This window comes from Salvelinus fontinalis, chromosome 15, assembly GCF_029448725.1.
Source record: "Salvelinus fontinalis isolate EN_2023a chromosome 15, ASM2944872v1, whole genome shotgun sequence".
NCBI lineage: Eukaryota > Metazoa > Chordata > Actinopteri > Salmoniformes > Salmonidae > Salvelinus > Salvelinus fontinalis.
The window spans coordinates 18,580,133-18,598,141 of record NC_074679.1 but is presented as its reverse complement, the minus strand read 5'-3'; the positions used below and the strand labels follow the sequence as shown (position 1 = coordinate 18,598,141).

General features: G+C 44.3%; 1 protein-coding gene across 1 annotated transcript in view; it reads left to right on the top strand.

Annotated features, from left to right (window-relative positions):
* Positions 1–18,009, top strand: part of ush2a (Usher syndrome 2A (autosomal recessive, mild)) — a 504,211-nt gene that overhangs the window by 46,890 nt on the left and 439,312 nt on the right. Inside the window, exons 5-9 of the mRNA XM_055862864.1 lie at positions 1,489–1,552; positions 1,888–1,989; positions 2,204–2,396; positions 12,112–12,326; positions 15,525–15,746. Coding sequence (XP_055718839.1) covers positions 1,489–1,552; positions 1,888–1,989; positions 2,204–2,396; positions 12,112–12,326; positions 15,525–15,746 — 796 coding nt within the window. The remainder of the gene's footprint in view (positions 1–1,488; positions 1,553–1,887; positions 1,990–2,203; positions 2,397–12,111; positions 12,327–15,524; positions 15,747–18,009) is intronic.

Genomic DNA, 18,009 nt, shown 5'->3' with positions numbered 1-18,009 from the left:
CCTCTATCTGTTCCCTGTGTGTCTCGGTGGTTCCTCTGACTGTTAACTGTGTGTCTCTATGGTTCCTCTGACTGTTAACTGTGTGTCTCTATGGTTCCTCTGACTGTTAACTGTGTGTCTCTATGGTTCCTCTGACTGTTAACTGTGTGTCTCTATGGTTCCTCTGACTGTTAACTGTGTGTCTCTATGGTTCCTCTGACTGTTCCCTGTGTGTCTCTGTGGTTCCTCTGACTGTTAACTGTCTGTCTCTATGGTTCCTCTGACTGTTAACTGTGTGTCTCTATGGTTCCTCTGACTGTTAACTGTGTGTCTCTATGGTTCCTCTGACTGTTAACTGTGTGTCTCTATGGTTCCTCTGACTGTTAACTGTCTGTCTCTATGGTTCCTCTGACTGTTAACTGTGTGTCTCTGTGGTTCCTCTGGCTGTTAACTGTGTGTCTCTATGGTTCCTCTGACTGTTAACTGTGTGTCTCTGTGGTTCCTCTGACTGTTAACTGTGTGTCTCCATGGTTCCTCTGACTGTTAACTGTGTGTCTCTATGGTTCCTCTGACTGTTAACTGTGTGTCTCCATGTTTCCTCTATCTGTTCCCTGTGTGTCTCTGTGGTTCCTCTGACTGTTAACTGTGTGTTTCTGTGGTTCCTCTGACTGTTGACTGTGTGTCTCTATGGTTCCTCTGACTGTTAACTGTATGTCTCTATGGTTCCTCTGACTGTTAACTGTGTGTCTCTATGGTTCCTCTGACTGTTCCCTGTGTGTCTCTGTGGTTCCTCTGACTGTTAACTGTGTGTCTCTATGGTTCCTCTGACTGTTAACTGTGTGTCTCTATGGTTCCTCTGACTGTTAACTGTGTGTCTCTATGGTTCCTCTGACTGTTAACTGTCTGTCTCTGTGGTGCCTCTGACTGTTAACTGTGTGTCTCTATGGTTCCTCTGACTGTTAACTCTGTGTCTCTATGGTTCCTCTGACTGTTAACTGTGTGTCTCTATGGTTCCTCTGACTGTTAACTGTGTGTCTCTATTGTTCCTCTGACGGTTAACTGTCTGTCTCTATGGTTCCTCTGACTGTTAACTCTGTATCTCTATGGTTCGCTGACTGTTAACTGTGTGTCTCTATGGTTCCTCTGACTGTTAACTGTGTGTCTCTATGGTTCCTCTGACTGTTAACTCTGTGTCTCTATGGTTCCTCTGACTGTTAACCGTGTGTCTCTATGGTTCCTCTGACTGTTAACTCTGTGTCTCTATGGTTCCTCTGACTGTTAAGTCTAAGAGACCTGCCAGGTTAGACGTAGAGAGCCCTACTATAGCTTACAGCCCAGTCAACTGTAACATTTATAACACTGCTAGATCAACTAAACAGTCCTCAGCTCAGTGTGGTTGTGTCTTTAACAGAGAATAAAGAGAAAGATAAGCTAATCCACTGGTCACTATGGAACCAGCTGACTGTTTTCAATACACTCCACTGACATCCTTCTCTTCTTTCTCACCAGGGTCAGATCAATTCATTGGCAGGATGCAGGACTTCAGATTTTATCCCAACACACTGACTAACAGGTGAGAGGGATGGAAGGAGGGAGGGAAAGAGGGAGAATAGTAGGGATGTTTCATATGATTCCCTTTGATTTTAATGTCATGTGTATAATATGGCTCAGATGGTAGAGCATGGTGTCTGCATCACAAGGTTCGTGGGTTTGATTCCTGGGGCCACCCACATGTAAAATGAATGCATGCGTGACTGTTAGTGGCTTTGGATAAAAGTGTCTGCTTAATGGCTTATATATTAAATACAGCAGTTCATAACATTTTCTTTTGCTAAATTATCTTTTGAGACTGATCCTGACACCATAGTGCATCTGGCTCACAACCTGATCCATTGTCTCCCACTCCAGAGAGATCGTGAAGGTGTATTCAGGCTTCCTGCCCCCCCTCCACGCTCAGTCAGAGTGCCGTTGCCCCCCCAGTCACCCCAGAGTACACCCCCTAGTGGAGAGGTACTGTATATTGATGGATTGATTGATTGATATACAGATGTATTAACTATATAAGCTTCCATTTAACCAAGTAAGTGAACACAAAACCAATTCTCACTTGCAGCACAACATATATACAAAATACAGCTACAACAACAGCCGCATCACAACTAAATCCACATCACATCACAGTATCCCTCAAACAACAACAGCAACAAAGCCCATCCCTGTCTAGGTACTGTATTCCCAACGCGGTGGAGGACACCACTAATAACCGTGTGTTGAGGCTCAACATGGACGCTCACCCTGTCAGCTATATCAATGACCAGGACATGGGTACAGCCTGGGTGTCCAACATACTAACTGGACCTGAGGACATGGACCAAGGGCTGACCATCACCATAGACCTAGTCAACGGGCAGTACCAGGTAATGTCTGTCTGTCTGTCTGTCCATCTGTCTGTGTGTATGAAAATATGTTTTGTTTCTGTGTCTGTTTGGTAAGAATGGATTTAGCCTGTGGTTGAAGTACGCACAAATATCTAATAATCAAGATTATAATATCTAATAATCAGATAACCAAATATCTACATTCTAATCGAGATTAAACAGAGTCAGATTACCAAATATCTACATTCTAATCGAGATTAAACGGAGTCAGATTACCAAATATCTACATGAATCAAGATTCAACTGAGTCAGATTACCAAAGTTGTACATAGTTGTTACAGCTAGAACTGTCAGTATTACAGCTGTGTTTGAGTTTTGGGTAGAGCTGTGTTTGAGTGTTAGGTAGAGCTGTGTTTGAGTGTTAGGTAGAGCTGTGTTTGAATGTTGGGTAGAGCTGTGTTTGAGTGTTGGGTAGAGCTGTGTTTGAGTGTTGGGTAGAGCTGTGTTTGAGTGTTAGGTAGAGCTGTGTTTGAGTGTTAGGTAGAGCTGTGTTTGAGTGTTAGGTAGAGCTGTGTTTGAGTGTTGGGTAGAGCTGTGTTTGAGTGTTAGGTAGAGCTGTGTTTGAGTGTTGGGTAGAGCTGTGTTTGAGTGTTGGGTAGAGCTGTGTTTGAGTGTTGGGTAGAGCTGTGTTTGAATGTTGGGTAGAGCTGTGTTTGAGTGTTGGGTAGAGCTGTGTTTGAGTGTTGGGTAGAGCTGTGTTTGAGTGTTAGGTAGAGCTGTGTTTGAGTGTTAGGTAGAGCTGTGTTTGAGTGTTGGGTAGAGCTGTGTTTGAGTGTTGGGTAGAGCTGTGTTTGAGTGTTGGGTAGAGCTGTGTTTGAGTGTTGGGTAGAGCTGTGTTTGAGTGTTGGGTAGAGCTGTGTTTGAGTGTTGGGTAGAGTTGTGTTTGAGTGTTAGGTAGAGCTGTGTTTGAGTGTTGGGTAGAGCTGTGTTTGAGTGTTGGGTAGAGCTGTGTTTGAGTGTTAGGTAGAGCTGTGTTTGAGTGTTAGGTAGAGCTGTGTTTGAGTGTTAGGTAGAGCTGTGTTTGAGTGTTGGGTAGAGCTGTGTTTGAGTGTTGGGTAGAGCTGTGTTTGAGTGTTGGGTAGAGCTGTGTTTGAGTGTTAGGTAGAGCTGTGTTTGAGTGTTGGGTAGAGCTGTGTTTGAGTGTTGGGTAGAGCTGTGTTTGAGTGTTAAGTAGAGCTGTGTTTGAGTGTTGGGTAGAGCTGTGTTTGAGTGTTAGGTAGAGCTGTGTTTGAGTGTTAGGTAGAGCTGTGTTTGAGTGTTGGGTAGAGCTGTGTTTGAGTGTTAGGTAGAGCTGTGTTTGAGTGTTGGGTGGAGCTGTGTTGGAGTGTTACATAGATCTGTGAGGTTAGGACAGTACAGAAGGCTGCCTGTCTCCCTGCACCTGTGGTGTGTGTGTTTGTGAGGTGATCTTCAGACAGAGGAAAGCTGAGACAGAGGCTCCATCTCCCTCTGTGTCAAACACAACAAAACTCTTTACAGAGAGAGAGAGGGACAAGGAGGGGGGTATGGGGGAGTGTGTGTGTGTGTGTGTGTGTGTGTGTGTGTGTGTGTGTGTGTGTGTGTGTGTGTGTGTGTGTGTGTGTGTGTGTGTGTGTGTGTGTGTGTGTGTGTGTGTGTGTGTGTGTGTGTGTGTGTGTGTGTTGTGTGTGTGTGTTGGATTTGGGGCTGTTCTGACACGGCTTCTAGCTCAAGTCCCAAGATAAAACACTGCCCTTTCCTCTCTGAAGAGTGTGTGTGCGCTTGCATCTGTGTGTGTGCATGTGTGTGCACGTGCGTGAGTAAGCATGCATCTGTGTGTGTGCATGTGTGTGCACGTGCGTGAGTAAGCATGCATCTGTGTGTATGCATGTGTGTGCACGTGCGTGAGTAAGCATGCATCTGTATGTGCGCTGGCGTCTGTGTGTGTGAGAATAAAGCAGTGCAGCTCTGTAGACTCCATGATGTGTGTGTCAGTGTCCCAGTCCAGACTGTTGCTGTGTGGATAGTAGTCAACCCAGGGCTGTTTATTCTCTTCCTGTGTGACTGACTGGCACACACACTCACAGCCATGTACCGTACACACACACAAATTTGTCTGGGTAGCCATTGGATTAGCTGTTCAGGAGTTTTATGGCTTGGGGGTAGAAGCTGTTTAGAAGCCTCTTGGACCTAGACTCGGTGCTCCGGTACCGCTTGCCGTGCGGTAGCAGAGAGTCTATGACTAGGGTGGCTGGATTATTTGATGATTTTTATGGCCTTCCTCTGACACCGCCTGGTATTGAGGTCTTGAATGGCAGGAAGCTTGGCCCCAGTGATGTACTGGGCCTTACACACCACCCTCTGTAGTGGCTTGCTGTGGAGGCAAAGCAGTTGCCATACCAGGCAGTGATGCAACCCATCAGGATGCTCTCGATGGTGCAGCTGTAAAATCTTTTGAAGATCTGAGGACCCATGCCAAATCTTTTCAGTCTCCTGAGGGGGAATAGGTTTTGTCATACCATAGGTTTTGTCGTACCAGCTTCACAACTGTCTTGGTGTGCTTGGACCATGTTAGTTTGTTGTTGATGTGGAAGCCACGGAAGTTGAAGCTCTCAACCTGCTCCACTACAGCCCCGTCGATGAGAATGGGGGCGTGCTCGGTCCTCTTTTTCCTGTAGTCCACAATCATCTCCTTTGTCTTGATCACATTGAGGGAGAGGTTTTTGTCCTTGCACCACATGGTCAGGTCTCTGACCTCATGCCTATAGGCTGTCTCATCGTTGTCGGTGATCAGGCCTACCACTGTTGTGTCATCGGCAAACTTGATGATGGTGTTGGAGTTGTGCCTGGCCATGCAGTCATGAGTGAACAGGGAGTACAGGAGGGGGCTGAGCACGCACCCCTGAGGGGCCCCCGTGTTGAGGATCAGTGTGGCGGATGTGTTGTTACCTACCCTCACCACCTATGGGCGGCCCGTGAGGAAGTCTGGGATACAGTTGCAGAGGGAGCTGTTTAGTCCTCGGGTCCTTAGCTTAGTGATGAGCTTTAAGGGAGCTATGGTGTTGAGCGCTGAGCTGTAGTCAATGAATAGCATTCTCACATAGGTGTTCCTTTTGTCCAGGTGGGAAAGGGCAGTATGGAGTGCAATAGAGATTGCGTCACCTGTGGATCTGTTGGTGCTGTATGCAAATTGGAATGGGTCTAGGGTTTCTGGGATAATGGTGATGATGTGAGCCATGACCAGCCTTTCAAAGCATTTCATGGCTACATACGTGAGTGCTACGGGTTGGTAGTCATTTAGGCAGGTTACCTTAGTGTTCTTGGGCACAGGGACTATGGTGGTCTGCTTGAAACATGTTGGTATTACAGACTCAAACAGGGAGAGGTTGAAAATGTCAGTGGAGACACTTGCCAGTTGGTCAGCGCATGCTCAGATTACACGTCCTGTTAATCTGTCTGGCCCTGCGGCCTTGTGTAATGTTGACCTGTTTAAAGGTCTTGCTCAAATCGGCTGAGAAGAGCATGATCACACAGTCATCCGGAATAGTTGGTGCTCTCATGCATGCCTCAGTGTTGCTTGCCTCGAAGCGAGCATAGAAGTTATTTAGCTCGTCTGGTAGTCTCGTGTCACTGGGCAGCTCGCAGCTGTGCTTCCCTTTGTAGTCTGTAATAGTTTGCAAACCCTGCCAATACTTTGCAAGCTTTTTAGACACTCTTATCCAGAGTGACTAGGGTTAAGTGACCTGCTCAAGGGCACATAAGCAGACTTTTCACCTAGTCAGCTTTGAAACAAGAACCTTTCGGTTACTGGCCCAATGCTCTTAACCACTAGGTTACTTGCTTGTAATAAAAGCATGGAGGAGTCTCTCTGTATCAGCCTGAGAGAGAAATGGCCACACCTTGGCAAGGTGGTGAAAAGCTATTTTGGTCACATTCCTAATGTGTGATTAAAATTTTTGTTCAGAATCTAAAAAAACACCTTGGTTTTTTACCTGGTGTTTTATCTTTATTGCCTGGGAATTAAAATGTGTGGCTATATTCTTTCTCTGTGCTTTGGCTCCAACAATAAGTACCTCGGCCTTGTCTTGATTTAGCTGGAGGAAGTTGTGAGGTGTCTAAGTATTTAAATCACTAGTATAATCATTTATCCGTGCAGCTAAAATCCTCTGGCGACACAGAAATGTAAAGGTGTTTATGCTATTCTTTCTGATAATGCTGCCAATGGGTAACATATATAAACTGAACAGTACCGGACCCAAAATCAAACCTTGTTGAATGCCACATGTGATATGTATTGTCTTTGAGTTATGTTAACCAAGGGTGACACAAAACTCTTGACCGGTTTAATAAGTCCGAAACCAATTTAGAACTGGACCGGAGAGGCCTTTTCATCTCCCCAGTCTGTCCAGAAGGACATCATGGTCAACCGTGTTGAATGCAGCACTTAAATCCAAGAGTACAAGGACAGAGAGCTGTTTGGCATCTGTGTTGGCTCCAAGATCATTTAAGGCTGTCTCTGTTCTTGGCACGAAAACCAGTTTGTAATTTTTCCAAAATACAGTTGACACTTAAAAAATCATTACGTTTGAAAACCAATTTCTCCAGAATTTTGCTTAAGAATGGAAGGTTGGAAATTGGTCTAAAATTGCTAAGAGCTGAAGAATCTAGATGTCTTTTCTTCAGAAGGGGTTTCACCATAGCAGTTTTTAGTGCAGTGGGGAGAATTCCTGTGAACAGGGAGTGATTATCAATAGCTTGCATTTCTTCAGATATGCAATTAAAAACTGTTTTGAAGAATGTGGTAGGTATAGGATCGAGAAGGCAGGTAGAAGGCTTAAGTCGTGATATCACTTTACTGAGCATGTCTGTATCAACCAGGGGAAATAAATCCATAGTGCCATTGCGTGGTAGGGTAGGGCACATATCATCAAACATCTCATCAGGTCTTGCTTGACTGATACCCAGCCTAATGTTGGTCTAATCTTATCTCTGAAATATGCCGCAAAGTCATCACATTTATATGTGGAGGAAAGTTCACCTAGGTTTGCAGGGGTAGGATTTATCAGGTCGAGAAGAGCACTCTGGAATTTCTGTTCTGATTAATAGTGATCAAGATAGAACAATGAGCCCGTCTGGCTTTTCTAATTGCCTTGTTATATATGCCAAGTTGCTCTCTCAGAATATTATAATGGACCTGCAACTTTGACTTTCTCCACTTCTGCTCTGCCTTTCTGCAATTTAGCTTTAATTGATTAGTTTCCTAACTCATCCAAGGGGTTCTCTATTTGGATGTGGCCTATTTCAACTTAACTGGAGCTATGGCATCAATGGTTGCCCTTAATTTGCTATTAAAGTTATCAACTAAATCATCACAAGAGGAAGACAGAATAGGTGGTGGAGTATTGTTCCGACACTCAATAAAATCTGTAGCAACTTCAGAGGTAAGATAGCGTTTCTTAATAATGCTTTCAGTTCTACCCTGTGCTATGGGCAACAAGGTAGTAAAAAATGCAGATTGGAGATCAGATAAAGCAACAATAGAGTCTATATGTCTATAGAAAGCCCCTTGGTAATAACCAGGTCCAGAGTATGGCCATGGTTATGGGTGGGCCGAGTAACATGTTGAATGAGGTCCATAGAGCTCAAAATATTTAATTACATTTTCTTATTATTATTATTTGTGCACCGGGGCCTCCCACTTCTCTTTCTATTCTGGTTAGAGCCAGTTTGCACTGTTCTGTGAAGGGAGTAGTACACAGCATTGTACGATATCTACAGTTTCTTGGCAATTTCTCACATGGAATAGCCTCCATTTCTCAGAACACGAATAGACTGACGAGTTTCAGAAGAAAGTTTGTTGTTTCTGGCCATTTTGAGCCTGTAATCAATCCCACAAATGCTGATGCTCCAGATACTCAACTAGTCAAAAGAAGGCCAGTTTTATTGCTTCTTTAATCAGGACAACAGTTGTCAGCTGTGCTAACATAATTGCAAAAGTGTTTTCTAATGATCAAATAGGCTTTTAAAATGATAAACTTGGATTAGCTAAGACATCGTGCCATTGGAACACAGGAGTGATGGTTGCTGATAATGGCCCTCTTAACACTTATGTAGATATTTCATAAAAAAACAGCCGTTTCAGCTACAATAGTCATTTACAACATTAACAATGTAACACTGTATTTCTGATCAATTTGATGTTATTTTAATGGACAAAAAATTTGCTTTTCTTTCAAAAACAAGGACATTTCTAAGTGACCCCAAACTTTTGAACGGTAGTGTACATATAAATACACAGAGCTCAAAAGATTAATAAATTCAATGGCCTTGGAGTCAGTCTCTTTGTCAACATGAGTATTACAATCGCCCAATACAATGACTTAATCATAGTTCTCAAGCACAATAGACAATAGTTCAGGTAAATCAGTAAAAAAAAGTGGGGCAGTGCTTTAGTGGTCTACACGGGGTTTTGACCAGCACTGGTGGCTGACATTTAAACTGTATAGCATGATGCTCAAAAGACCCAAAGTCGCCAAACAAAATGTCCTTACAGCTGAGAGCATTTGTAAAGAGAGAGGCTGTCCCTCCACCCTTTTTCCCTTTTCTGATAGGGTATGAAAAGCTGTATTCCGGGGGGGAGGGGCCTCAATAAGAGCAGCGCCACAGTCTGATGACAGCCATGTTTCAATGAGAAACATACAATCAACTTTGCAGTCAGTAATGAGGTCATTCACGAGAACGGTTTTACTTGTGATTGCTCTAACATTTAAAAGCACCATATTCAATGAGTGTGGGTCACTCTGCCCCTGGGGCATCTGCCTCGAGGTAACCAATGGAATAAAAAACAAATTATTAACGTTACATCCACATTTTCTGACAGTCTCCAATCTTTCAGAATGGTAGGAGTTAAACGTTTGTATAAACTCACTAGAAGGCGGAGTTAAAGGAACGTAAATTAGGTTACTCACAATAACCAAAGTGCCATTTCTACAGGAGTTGATATGGTTTCCAAGTCCTCTGTTGCTTGTTCTGACAGGGAGGACTGGAGCACTACCAGACACTGTCCGTCAGTCTCTAAGACAGTTTGCGATGTTGCTGGAACTAATCCTGGAATCCCTGCTGTTGGAGTGAATCCGTCTCATTTAAAAAGTGCTGGTTGCTCCCACAGCAAATCAAAGTTGCCACAAAACGAGACATTCCTGTTGTTGCAAAGTTTCTCCAGGTACTCGTTCAGGGAAAAGAGTCGGCTGAAACATTCCAAACCCCTTTGGTAGCACGGGAGAGGGACAGAGATAATTATTTTTTCCCCCGTGCTAGCGTGGGTGTTACATTTTTTTTGTAGTCCTCCATCAGTTCCTCAGATCGCCTAAAACGAAGGACGTTAAAACTTACTTGAGTGATGATGGTGTCAATATTGGAGTAGTTGACCAGAACCGTGGGCAGGAGGGAGTTGATGTCATGGACACGGACTCCTGGGTGACAGTGGACCTTGGTAGGTCCACAGATCGTAGGCAGGCCAAATCTCTCACCATCAAGCTGCCCACAATGATGGTGTCCGTGATGGAATCCGATGGGGGAGGGTGCCACTGGGCGGTCGCTGGCTGTTGGTATACACCCAGGATCCGTGCTGACTCCAAGGGCTCAATCGGGGTAAACCTGTTTGATAGCTGGATCGAATCTTCTCGGATAGATGAAGGGTGGCCAAACTGCCTCCCCAATCTCCTACGCCTTTGCGAGTGTCCAATCTCCCATGGGCCGCGGAGTTGAGCTGAACATCTGTCCGTTGGATTGGGACAGATCAACGTCGCCCGACTCATTGACAGCTTTGCTATAGGAGGCATTTGAAACTGAGATTGGGTTTGCCTGGGTTACAGCAAGGTTGGTGCACTTAGAAAGCAGGTCATCCTTTTCTCGCAGCCGAGCTAACAGCCGGAGGATATCTTCCCTAAACTGCTTGATGTTGGGGCTTTTTTCATTGAGATTATCTACAGATATCAAATACAAGGCTAATTGTATTTCATTGCAGTTCGTGTGATTGAGAACTAATCAAAAGTAATCAAATCAAATGTTATTGGTCACATACACATTTAGCAGATGTGATTGCGGGTGTAGCGATATCCTTGTGTTTCTAGCTCCAACTGTGCAGTAATATCTAACAAGTAATATATAACAATTTCACAACAATACACACAATGCAATCAATACACACAAATCTAAAGTAAGGAATGGAATTAAGAATATATAGACTAAAATACAATAGAATAGAATAGAATACAGTAATCCCTCGTTTATCGCGGGGGTTACGTTCCGAAAATGACCCGCGATAAGTGAAATCCGCGAAATAGAAAACTTTTTTTTTTTTTACAATTAGCAACTATTACATGTATACAAATACAGTGACTCACGTGTAGGCCGTTTCACTGCTCTTCAGACTGGGCCGCTGCATCCTGACTGCGCTCTGCAGTGTTCTCTTCTTCTGAAGCCCGCGGTGCAGGTGTGTTTGTTCGGGAGAAGAACATAGTGATAGGCAGCTGTTGTCGCTCTTTTTTCTTCTTTGCAAAAAGATCCTTGTACACCGACATGCCACCATCGATTACGTTGGAGAACTGTAATGAACGGCTCATCAAAGGGTCCCATTCCTCAGCTACTCGCTTAAGTTCAGTGGCCATTCGCACCATGGTTGCTAAGCGATGTACGTACACATAACTGCACGAGACGACAAAATGATAGCACAATTCGTAGCATGTTTTGATACAAGAAGCGGGAGTGAGTTTTTAGCGAATCAGAATGCAGAGCACAATGCACCAAAAAAAAAAATATATGCATTATGAAAATCCGCGAAATAGCGAATCCGCGATAAGTGAACCGCGAAGTGGCGAGGGATCACTGTACAGTATATACATATGAGATGAGTAATGCAAAATATGTAAACATTATTAAAGTGACTAGTGTTCCAGTATTAAAGTGGCCAGTAATGTCAAGTCTATGTATATAGGGCCGCAGCCTCTAAGGTGCTAGTGAAGTACCAGAATGCCTTGCAACAGGAAATGAGAACAAGAATTTGTTTAAAGAAATGATTAGCCATGTTGTATGCTGGCTAGCTACCTACCTTTCTTAAATGATTAGCCATGTTGTGCGCTGGCTAGCTACCTACCTTTCTTAAATGATTAGCCATGTTGTACGCTGGCTAGCTACCTACCTTTCTTAAATGATTAGCCATGTTGTACGCTGGCTAGCTACCTACCTTTCTTAAATGATTAGCCATGTTGTACGCTGGCTAGCTACCTACCTTTCTTAAATGATTAGCCATGTTGTACGCTGGCTAGCTACCTACTTTTCTTAAATGATTAGCCATGTTGTACGCTGGCTAGCTACCTACCTTTCTTAAATGATTAGCCATGTTGTACGCTGGCTAGCTACCTACCTTTCTTAAATGATTGAATTCACTAGAATAACCTTTCGTCTCATAACTGACGTTCTGAGTCATAACATTGAAACATTGTTCATCTATAATGAATAAGTCAATGGATATTCACAGGTAGCAACATGGCGACCGGCTCTAAAGTTGGCCCAACTATTATTCTATTTTCAGATCGTCCATGGTTTATTTCCTGGTCTATGACTCTCTCTGCAACTAACAAGACCAGCAAGAACCCTATAATGTTGTTCTTATTCAGCCTCAGAACGACAGTGTGGACGTGTGTCATTAATGGCTGTGTGTCGTGTCTGTTTGTAGGTGTTCTATGTGATCCTGCAGTTGGTCAGTCCCCAGCCAGAGGCCTTGCACATCCAGAGGAGATGCAGTAACAGCAGCAGCAGCAGTAACAGTAGCAGTGTAGAAACAGAATGGCTAGACTGGCAGTACATGGCCAGAGACTGCAGCCTGTTTGGTCTGCAGAACAATGGACCCCTGCTCAGACCAGATTCTGTCAATTGTCTACAGTTCCCCAGGTAAGGAGTCATTACTGAGGGTTTATCAGAGATAGTCATTACTGAGGGTTTATCAAAGATAGTCATTACTGAGGGTTTATCAGAGATAGTCATTACTGAGGGTTTATCAGAGATAGCCATTACTGAGGGTTTATCAGAGATAGTCATTACCGAGGGTTTATCAGAGATAGTCATTACTGAGGGTCTAGCAGAGATATCCATTACTGAGGGTTTATCAGAGATTGATTACTGAGGGTTTATCAGAAATAGTCATTACTGAGGGTTTATCAGAGATAGTCATTACTGAGGGTTTATCAGAGATATCCATTACTGAGGGTTTATCAGAGATAGCCATTACTGAGGGTTTATCAGAGATAGCCATTACTGAGGGTTTATCAGAGATTTCCATTACTGAGGGTTTATCAGAGATAGCCATTACTGAGGGTTTATAAGAGATAGCCGTTACTGAGGGTTTATCAGAGATAGTCATTACTGAGGGTTTATCAGAGATATCCGTTACTGAGGGTTTAACAGAGATCGATTACTGAGGCTTTAACAGAGATCGATTACTGAGGGTTTATCAGAGATATCCATTACTGAGGGTTTATCAGAGATAGTCATTGCTGAGGGTTTATCAGAGATATCCGTTACTGAGGGTTTATCAGAGATATCCGTTACTGAGGGTTTAACAGAGATCGATTACTGAGGCTTTAACAGGGATCGATTACTGAGGGTTTATCAGAGATATCCATTACTGAGGGTTTATCAGAGATAGTCATTGCTGAGGGTTTATCAGAGATATCCGTTACTGAGGGTTTATCAGAGATATCCGTTACTGAGGGTTTAACAGAGATCGATTACTGAGGCTTTAACAGAGATCGATTACTGAGGGTTTATCAGAGATATCCATTACTGAGGGTTTATCAGAGATAGTCATTGCTGAGGGTTTATCAGAGATATCCGTTGCTGAGGGTTTATCAGAGATATCCGTTACTGAGGGTTTATCAGAGATAGTCATTACTGAGGGTTTTTCAGAGATAGCTTTGAGGGCTTTGAAAGCCTTTGGTCTCTGCATCACACTTTTTGTGTGTGTGTGCGAGTGTGTGTGTGTCTAGAGGGGGTCTTCAGGTGATTGTGTTAAGAGCAGATACTTAGCACCAAGTGGCTCAATATTTAAACACCAAAACTCTAAAACAAGGGGACAGGTGCACCGAGGTGACAGACGGGAAGAGAGACTGGGAGCGCTAGGTGACAGAAGAGATGAGAGACTGGGTAAGCTAGGTGACAGAAGGGGAGAGAGACTGGGTACGCTAGGTGACAGAAGAGAAGAGAGACTGGGTAAGCTAGGTGACAGAAGGGGAGAGAGACTGGGTACGCTAGGTGACAGAAGGGAAGAGAGACTGGGTACGCTAGGTGGCAGAAGAGAAGAGAGACTGGGTATGCTAGGTGACAGAAGGGAAGAGAGACTGGGTACGCTAGGTGACAGAAGAGAAGAGAGACTGGGTACGCTAGGTGACAGAAGGGAAGAGAGACTGGGAGCGCTAGGTGACAGAAGAGATGAGAGACTGGGTAAGCTAGGTGACAGAAGGGGAGAGAGACTGGGTACGCTAGGTGACAGAAGGGAAGAGAGACTGGGTACGCTAGGTGACAGAAGAGATGAGAGACTGGGTACGCTAGGTGACAGAAGGGAAGAGAGACTGGGAGCGCTAGGTGACAGAAGAGATGAGAGACTGGGTAAGCTAGGTGACAGAAGGGGAGAGAGACTGGGTACGCTAGGTGACAGAAGGGAAGAGAGACTGGGTACGCTAGGTGACAGAAGAGAAGAGAGACTGGGTATGCTAGGTGACAGAAGGGAAGAGAGACTGGGTACGCTAGGTGACAGAAGAGAAGAGAGACTGGGTACGCTAGGTGACAGAAGAGAAGAGAGACTGGGTAAGCTAGGTGACAGAAGAGAAGAGAGACTGGGTACGCTAGGTGACAGAAGAGAAGAGAGACTGGGTAAGCTAGGTGACAGAAGAGAAGAGAGACTGGGTAAGCTAGGTGACAGAAGAGAAGAGAGACTTGGTAAGCTAGGTGACAGAAGAGAAGAGAGACTGTGTACGCTAGGTGACAGAAGAGAAGAGAGACTGGGTACGCTAGGTGACAGAAGAGAAGAGAGACTGGGTAAGCTAGGTGACAGAAGAGAAGAGAGACTGGGTACGCTAGGTGACAGAAGAGAAGAGAGACTGGGTACGCTAGGTGACAGAAGAGAAGAGAGACTGGGTACGCTAGGTGACAGAAGAGAAGAGTGACTGGGTAAGCTAGGTGACAGAAGAGAAGAGACTGGGTACGCTAGGTGACAGAAGAGAAGAGAGACTGGGTACGCTAGGTGACAGAAGAGATGAGAGACTGGGTACGCTAGGTGACAGAAGAGAAGAGAGACTGGGTACGCTAGGTGACAGAAGAGATGAAAGACTGGGTACGCTAGGTGACAGAAGAGAAGAGAGACTGGGTAAGCTAGGTTACAGAAGAGATGAGAGACTGGGTACGCTAGGTGACAGAAGAGAAGAAAGACTGGGTACGCTAGGTGACAGAAGAGAAGAGAGACTGGGTACGCTAGGTGACAGAAGGGAGTGGTTAGCTGAAAACAACTATTTGACAACTAAGTCGGTTAAATGATTATTTATTTTTTCTGTGAGCTCAATGTGCACATTGCACCGTTTCTCTAGAGATAAACCAGATCCAGCCTGAAGAGCGCCTCTACTTGTCCAGTCTGTTACTTTCATGCCTGCTACAGAAGAGGTAGAAGAGTGCATGATTCTGAGACAGCCTAACTCTATAGAGATGAGATGAGGACTTGGAATGAAATAATAAAGTCAGCAAATAAAACAAATGTAATATACACAACAATTGACCTATTTTATTAAAGTAAAGTCATGTGAATAAATGATTGTTAATCAGTAATGGGCAGTCACTACCATTATGGGACTTTTATAAATGGTTTTATTCTGTGTTGTTATAGCATTCAACTCACATAATCAGAACCAAAATCGAAAACGTGATTAGTTTTTTAAAATCGAACCGAAACCGAACCGACCTCAAAAAGCACTAATCTCTCAACACACACACACACACACACACACACACACACACACACACACACACACACACACACACACACACACACACACACACACACACACACACACACTGTTGTTGACTTTGTCCTCTATGTTTCAGTGATGTCCCATACTCCCAAGGTAACATCACCTTCAGTATGTTGACTCCAGAGCCCAACCTGCGTCCAGGCTACAACAACTTCTATAACACCCCTGCCCTGCAGCAGATGGTTCAGGCCACCCGGGTCAGGATCCACCTGAGTGGACAGTACCACACGCAAAATACAGGGGCGCCCCAACGCCACCGCTACTACGGTGTCAATGAGATCACCATCAGTGGAAGGTGAGAGACATAGAGACTATTTAAGCTTGTTATGAACTGTTATGCGCTGTTATAATCATTGATTTATACTGGTGGGGTCAGGTCTGGTCAGGTTTTCATAAAACGTCTCAGATAAGGGTGTTTGTGGAATATGGTGTGTGTGTGTGTGTGTGTGTGTGTGTGTGTGTGTGTGTGTGTGTGTGTGTGTGTGTGTGTGTGTGTGTGTGTGTGTGCGCGTGCGTGCGTGCGCACGTGTATGTGTGTGTATATGTGTGTGTTTGAATGATGACCAGACTGCCATGACAGTTTCATGTGGCTGTCCCTGGCAGGGCTAGAGGTCAGGGGTTGAAGCTAAGGACCTCTGGCTTGCTGTCCCTTCAGATGCCTGTGTCATATTAGTGTGTTATTAACCACTCTGAATGAGCCCACATTAGCACAGGTCATGTCCACACACACAGGCACACACACCCTGTATGTCTAGTGTGCGTTAGACCAGTGGTTCCCAACCAGGGATACTAAGACCCCTGAGGGTATTTGACCTATCCAAGACTGGTAAAATGCAAATGAGGGGTACTTCAGGGCAAAATTCAGTCGGTGGTACAGGAACCGAAAAAGGTTTGGAACCACTGAGATAGACGGCAGTGCATTGGCGGCTGTCAGGGAAACTTAATTCAGGCTTCAAATGTATTCGGGCCACTACAGCCACTCAATCTGTGTTGCGCTTTTCTTTTCTCTCCTCTTCTCTTTAGCCAGGCTTTAGTGTTTTCTGTCTCTCCAGAGGCACAGTCATCTTGTTATAGTCCTGTATACATCTCGTCATTAAACACCCTCCACTCTTATGACTAATTAATGACTAATTATGTCATTATAAAGAAGACAGTAATGTCAGTCTCCCCCCCCCCTCTCTCCCTCTGTCTCTCACTCCCTCTCTTCGCTCTCTATCTCTCCCTCTCTATCTGAGTGGAATAAGCTTCTGTAATTAAGGGCGGGTTACAGTGAAGAGGGAAGGAGAATTATACACGCTCAAATCATCATTGCTAATTTCTTCAGAGGCATCCCAACCCACACCCTCCTCCCACTCCTATCTCTGTCTCTGTCTCTCTCTCTCTCTCTCTCTCCCTCTCTCTCTGTTTTTCAGAGGTGTGTGTGTGCAGGCTTGTTGAGGACACAAAGAGGCCAGTAAATATGTGTATTCTTTAATTTAGCTCGTGTCTCAATTTCTCAAATAATGCAGCAAAAAAAATAGGAACTCAGTCAGAGTTAGAGTTACACGGAACCCAAACCGGTTGTGCGCGTGCGCCATCGTTTATAAATGTATTTTGTCCTCCTACACCAAATGCAATCACGACACACAGGTTAAAATATCAAGACAAACTCTGAACCAATTATATTAATTTGGGAACAGGTCGAAAATCATTAAACATTTATGGTAATTTAGCTAGCTAGCTTGCACTTGCTAGCTAATTTGTCCTATTTATCTAGCTTGCTGTTGCTAGCTAATTTGTCCTGGGATATGATACAGTGAGTTGTTATTTTACCTGAAATGCACAAGGTCCTCTACTCCGCCAATTAATCCACACATAAAAGGGTCAACTGAATCGTTTCTAGTCATCGCTACTCCTTCCAGGCTTTTTCTTCTCTTGACTTTATATTGCGATTGGCAACTTTCATATATTAGGTGCATTACCGCCACCGACCTCGCTCGTCTTTCAGTCACCCACGTGGGTTTAACCAATGAGAAGATGGCACGTGGGTACCTGCTTCTATAAACCATTGAGGAGATGGGAGAGGTAGGACTTGCAGCGCGATCTGCGTCACAAATAGAACTGACTTCTATTTTAGCCCTTGGCAACGCAGATGCTCGTTGGCGCACACAAGCAGTGTGGGTGCAATAATTTAATAATATAGATTTCTAAATTTATTTTGCGACGCAAACGGTGTAGTCAGTAGAATACGCAAGGTGCAATTAATTTTGTTTTATTTTGTTGTCAGTCACTGACAGTCACTCAATTAGCCCATGTCAGGTAAAACAAATGTAGATTGGTAAGTTAGTCTAGCGGCCAGCTATCTGAACTTGTAGTAATCTTGTTAGATACTCTCGCTCAGGTATCATATAAAAACATTTCTCTCCACCTAATGGCAAAATGTGTAGAATTGCAGGAAATTTACTCTAAAACATATATTTTTTCTCTCCACTGTCAAGAGGGGGGTCGCTAACATGCTTTGCTCGCAAATTCGCTTAGGGCACCCAAAAGGCTAGGGCTGGCTCTGTCTGCAGGTGTGG